Source organism: Aristolochia californica, unplaced genomic scaffold (assembly GCF_029961685.1).
Source record: "Aristolochia californica isolate CCGP_79_NKW_82.1479 unplaced genomic scaffold, dmAriCali1.0.hap1 SCAF_3, whole genome shotgun sequence".
In the NCBI taxonomy this organism is placed as follows: Eukaryota; Viridiplantae; Streptophyta; class Magnoliopsida; order Piperales; family Aristolochiaceae; genus Aristolochia; species Aristolochia californica.
The window spans coordinates 13,748,025-13,754,031 of NW_027181992.1; the positions used below are offsets into that span (position 1 = coordinate 13,748,025).

Consider the following 6,007-nt stretch of genomic DNA (forward strand, 5'->3'; position numbering starts at 1 on the left):
CCTCGATAGATAGGTGTTAGGAGTAGTCCGGTTAACATTTTTGAAGAACGTTGCTCACAACATGGTGTAGGAGAAAACTACAGCAGGGATGATGAAGTTGGTGTCCGACATATATTAGAAGCCTTCCGCAAATAATAAGGACCCTCTCATGAAAAAATTCTTCAATATAAAGATGACAAAAATACATCAGTGACTATGCATTCGAATGAGTTTAGCATGACTGTAAATCAATTGACCTCCGTTCAAATTAAATTTCATGAAGAGATTTGTGCTTTAATTCTTTTGGCATCTCTGCCAAATTGTTGGCTTCCTATGAGGGTTGCGGTCAGCAACTTTGTAGGCAACGGGAAGTTGATCTTTAATGGTGTTCAGGATACCATTCTTGTGGAGGAAATTTGTAGAAAGCACTTTGGAGAATCATCGACATCTATTCTGCCCTAAATATCGATACTAGGGGTAGGAACTTTGAGATGAATTCCAACAAGGGCAACAGTAGAGGGAAGTCAAAGAATGGAAGAAGCAATTCCAAATTCAGAAGGAATGTGGAGTTCTGGAATTGTGGCAAGTCTAGTCGCATAAATAAAAATTGCAGAACACCGAAGAAGAATGAAAATAAAATTGATGCTTCAAATGCGGTGACTGAAGAGCTACAACATGCTTTATTCTTTTCGGTTGACACCCTATTGATTCTTGGTTGTTAGATTGAAGAGTTTCTTTTCACACCACTGCGCACCATAAGATCATGGAGAATTATGTTGTTGAAGATCACGAGAAGGTGTATCATGCTGATGGAGAACCTTTGCATATTTTTGTTACTGGTGATGTCAGATTGAGAATGTTAAACAGGTCGGTGTGGAAAATTCACAAGATTAGACATGTGCCAAAACTTATGCGTAATATGATCTTAGTAGGGCAGCTTGATGATGAAGGTCATAATGTGACTTTTAATGGTGCTACCTGGAATGTCACTAAGGGATCCACGGTTGTTGCACAAGGAGTTAAAAATGGAACTATTTACATCACTTCCAGTTATAGAGACACAGTTACACTTGTTGATGTTATTACTGATTTTGATTTGTGGCATTGTAGGCTAGGTCACATGAGTGAGAATGGAATGAAAGTGCTTTAGTCCAAAGGAAAGCTACCAGGGTTGAAAATTGTAAATAACAGTTTGTGTGAAGGTTGTATGTTTGGCAATCAGAAAAAGGTTAGCTTTTCTAAGGCTGTAAAGGAGCAAAAGACAGTAAAATTGGAGTTCGTTCACACAGATGTGTGGGTGGTATACCCGGATCTAACACAGGGAGGAAGAAGATGAAGAATCAAGCTTTTGAAGGAAGCTTGCACCTTAGGCCTCATGAGAGAGAGAACCTGATCTCATTTACAACTAACTTAAGAGTAATGATCAATGCTTGGTTTCCTTCATTCAACGACGTCCAAGGCCATAGTTCTTTAACGAAATTACATCAATACCACTTAATTGAGAAATCTAAAAATTACATAAGTTACCCTCTACGTCTACCAACTACTCTAGATGTTATGGAGTCTATAACATCACCCTCCTCCTGGAGAAAGAGCTTGTCCTCAAGCTCAAAGGTAGGTCTACTTGCCAGTGCCGACGCCTCCATCCGTGCTCAAATATCAATCGCGGTATCTGTGACAATCGTCTGGACGAGAAAACTGAAGCATCCAACCAGAGAAGCAAATTGTTGTTTAATTTATTTTTATTTTTATTTTTTATTTTTTACCATTCTGGGGCTAGTGTGAAACTGCCCCTCACAACGGCCCCTCCATCGACAAAGTTGCATTGTCCACACTGATAAACCCTTCAGTGTCACAAAACAGCAATGACAATAGTATTGTAGCCAGATAGTGGCAGAAGCAATGGAGCACCCTGACTGACCATGCGAGGGTCAATGAGAACAATAAAGGAGTACAACCAAGATTGAAGGCCCTTTCATATCCATTTATGTCCTGTTGCAATATATTGTTAGGTTCTTCCCTTGCCATGGATCAAGTCACCCTTCTTTCATCTCTTCCCTCCATGGATGCTCTTGAGACGTTGGAAGAGAATTCTTGTTTCTGGAACGTGGAATGATGGAAATCAAAGAGAACGGAGGAGCTTTGAAGGAAGTTCAACCTGGACCTCAGAGGGAGAATCCAATCTAGACCTCTGAGGGAGAATCTGACTTGTTTAATCTAATTTTTTCAATACTTGCTTTCTCCTTCCCTTGACGTCCCCCTAAATAGGGTTGAGGACGGAATAACAAAGGTGACCCATAGATCAAGTGGTTCACGCCACATTACAACTAAACCAACCCAAAGTAAACCAAACCAAATGAAATTACATGAAAAGTAAATTGACATAATTTAATTCCTATGCTATGGATAACTCGTGATGCTATGGAGTCCATAACATATATCTTCCATCTTAGTAACAGGACTAAGCCGGGGACTCACCTTGGATGTCTGCAATCCAGACCATGAGCAGAAAAAATACATAATGCCAATCACAGAGTGATCAACATCAGCACATACGGAGGTAAGAGTTCCTATCAGTGGTTCAAGTGCCACCCCCGATACATAAGTACTAGATTCAGCACCATTGGAAACATACTTTCATTTTTTATCACTCTGATTTAATGACTTGATGGCATGAAAATCTCCATCTGCATCCGCAATAAGCACCTTCGCTTGGCTGCCTTGATCCGTAATAAGAACCAAACTACCAAGAGAGTGGTAGAAGTCAAAGAGTAAAGATGCATTTTGCGGAACTGTGTGAAGCGTTGAAGTGATTGCCTCTAAAATTTTGTCTTCCACATTCCAATTCAACATGCGATTGAAGTAGTCTTGTGCACTAGAAGATGATGAATCAAGGGGCGCAACAATAACAGGACATGTTGCTGGGATTATATCAGCACTTACATAAGTTTCCTCTAGGCTGCCAAACGATCCATCTGGCAGAGCAAAGAACTCCAAAGCAGCAAATCAGAGCGCAGGCGACACTGGTTGGAAGATAGCAGCCTTCCAGACAGTCAACCCAACCAATAATATCAGGAGACTGAAGTCTCAGGCCGTGTCCAGAAATTCTGTATCCACCGTGCTTACTGCAACAGCAGCAACAAGTTTTCTTTGCATCATTCTCGCCGTTGCAATATCTTCAAGAATGGCACATGAATGAAAAACATTGTTGATGTGCTCAACTACAGTACTGTAATTTCTCACCTTCCCCTGTTCAATAAGACTTCTGAGACTAGACATCCAGTACTCCCCCTTTCTGGTCGTCCTTGTATCAAACATAAGAGTTACAAATTGTTTGACCCCATAATCAACAGTATTCAGCTCCCACCAATCACCAGAAGAGTATCCAAAACTGAAGCACCTATATGCTGTCCAGGCGCCTAGAATTTAAAGTTGTTCCCTTTAACAGTCATAAAAGTCATTCTCCATAGTAAACTCGCCACCATTTCCATAAAAACCAAACTACTAAGCCTAAAATCACCGAATTCAACAGTGGTTGCTGGTTGTCTAGCAGCAAACTGTTCGGCACTGCCATTTAACTTCTTTGGGTTTCCAATAGACTGCAAACTTCCATCTACAATGATCCCCAACCTATCACAAAGAACCGCAGCCTCTTCCATTGCATGTGTGGTGAGAATATTAGCTCGGCCTTGTTTGGCATGCTTGACAACGTTGCATAAGTCATATCTTGAAGTTTGGTCCCATCCAGTCCTAGGTGCATTCATGTAGACAACTTTAGGATCCCCAAACAGGGAAATGGCAACGCTAAGCCGCCTCTTCATACCACCACTGTAGTTCCCAGCCAATGTGTAAACCAGATTGACACTCTTCAACGATTCATCCACTGCCATATTGATCAAGGTTGTTGGTCCAACTCCATTTGGACCAAACAGACCAAAACACTCCCCTTGACGTAAAGCAAAAGATAGCACCTGAACTGCATATTTAGCAGTGTTGCCACCCTTTCCTGGATAGAACTTGTTGAGATCTCTCCAACTCAATCCAAAATTTCCAACAGAATTGGCAGCAGACAATTGATTTAGGGACAGCAATTGAAAAGGAGAGGTAAAAGCCGATTCCAATGGCTGTTGTCCCACTTTCAGTGCATAATGACAACCTTTCATGCAAACAAAACTAAAAGCATCATTATAAAACCAACCAAGTTTCTTCAGTACACCCAAAAAAATTATATCTCCATTTCGTACCACGAGGGCTCCCTTCTCATATGCTGAACTTCCCCGGAAATAAAACCTATCCACTAATAGTGCCTGAGCAGCAATTATGGAACCCAAAAAATTAAGGCCCACATCTTCAATTTGACCACGCTCATACGCACAGGTACTATGCTAAGCCATAGAAAAACAAATCAGCATAATGAATTTCTGTAACTTTCCTGGAATTCTCAAAAAAATTCCATATCGGAATTCATAGACACAAGCCCGAATTCTATCAATTGGGTATTGTTTCTCTGCTTCACGGAACAGAGAACCTCTAGGCCAGCCCCCTGAAGCCCCTTCACCCCTATGGAAAAACCGTTGAGACAGAAAATTCGTTGGCGTTGCAGAAGCTTACCTCCAATGACGTTGAAGTGGGTTCCCCGTTGGACTGCCGAGAGCTGAAATGGGAGTGATAGGTGGTGGCAGGAGGTTAAATCCCACCGGACTTGCTTCCAACGGCACCGACGGAGCCTCCTCTGTGTTCAGTGGCGGCCAGAGGTTAAATCCCACCGGACTTGCTTCCAACGGCACCGACAGAGCCTCCTACGTGTTCGGTGGTGGAGAGCAGCCCTTTTGGGCTTGCCGCTTGGGGATTGTCTGAGATAGAGGACTCTCGGAAACACACCCTTGTCGAAAGAATCGCCGGAAGATATTCTGCTGGCCGTGAGGACGGGTTTTGGGAGGTCGAACCCACACCCTTCATTACCGATGCGGAGGGGGCAGAATACCCTTCCAAAGTCCCAAAAATGTAGTTCCCATCGGCTGATTTTGGATTTGAGAACGACTGCGATTTCTGATGTGCAGGGTCTCTGTCGTCAGATTTTGGAAGTTTGAAAGCTTTTCTGATACAACGAGCTCACGGATGTCTGGCGTCGTCTGTTCGGAAGGACGAATAGAAGAAGGGATTAAGTCAGATCGGAATGCTTCCATCTGCGGTGCGGGAAGATTTTCTGTTGTCCATGAGAAGGGAATTCGTCAAACCCAAATCAGCCTGTACCGACGAAGGTCGTGCTGAATACCCTTCTGATTTCGGAATAGCGAAGTCTCCGATGTCAAGTGTCACCGCCGCTGGAGAGACAGTGAGCTCGCTGAATTTTTGGATCACCGACATCCATTTTTGAGTCTATCCATTTTTGAGTCTCCTGCCTGTCCGAGGTAGAGCCAGAAAAAAGCTGCTGGAGAGACAGAGCCAGTCGCTTCCTTGCAAAAGAAAAATTTATGTAGACTGCACGCTGTTCTCGCATTCTTTCCCCTCCCATAAAAGAGAGGTGCCCTCACTGTCGCTCTTCCATTTCTTTGTTCCCCGACATCCATTCTTCTATGGACATTTCTCTACGCATTGCCGTCCATTCGCCTTGCTTATTGTATTCCCGCTCCTATACCAGTTGGTATGCCGGGATCTAACACAGGGAGGAAGAAGATGAAGAATCAAGCTTTCCAAGGAGGCTTTCACATTAAGCCTCGAGAGAGAGAACCCGATCTCATATACAACTAACTTAGACAAATGATCAATGTTTGGTTTCTTTCATTCAACAACGACCCTATAAAGGATTAGGACGCACACTTACAAAGGCCAACGGCAAGGCCATAGTTCTTTAAAGAAATTACGTCAATACCACTTAATTGAAAAATCTAAAAATTACATAAGTTACCCTCTATGTCTACCAACTACTCTAGATGCTATTTATAACAGTGGGAGCCTTCAACTGTTACCACCCTTGGTGGTTCTAACTACTATGTGACATTTATTGATGATGTAAGCAGAAAGGTAT

General features: G+C 42.7%; 1 protein-coding gene across 1 annotated transcript; it reads right to left on the reverse strand.

Annotated features, from left to right (window-relative positions):
* Positions 1-1,447: 1,447 nt before the first annotated feature.
* Positions 1,448-5,346, reverse strand: LOC137959378 (uncharacterized). Its single transcript, XM_068806774.1, has 3 exons — positions 5,233-5,346; positions 4,591-4,778; positions 1,448-4,359 (listed from the first exon to the last, which is right to left on the reverse strand). Exons 1-3 carry the CDS (start codon positions 5,344-5,346, stop codon positions 3,399-3,401), a joined length of 1,263 nt encoding a protein of 420 aa, XP_068662875.1. The 3' UTR covers positions 1,448-3,398.
* Between the last annotated feature and the right edge of the window lie 661 nt (positions 5,347-6,007).

Coding starts and splice junctions, on each gene's coding strand:
- LOC137959378 (XM_068806774.1), bottom strand. CDS start 5,346: ATGTCGGTGATCCAAAAATTCAGCGAGCTCACTGTCTCTCCAGCGGCG. Junction 4,779..5,232: donor ATTCAGCACGACCTTCGTCG/GTACAGGCTGAT, acceptor CCGAACACGTAG/GAGGCTCTGTCGGTGCCGTT. Junction 4,360..4,590: donor CCACTTCAACGTCATTGGAG/GTAAGCTTCTGC, acceptor GGCTTAGCATAG/TACCTGTGCGTATGAGCGTG.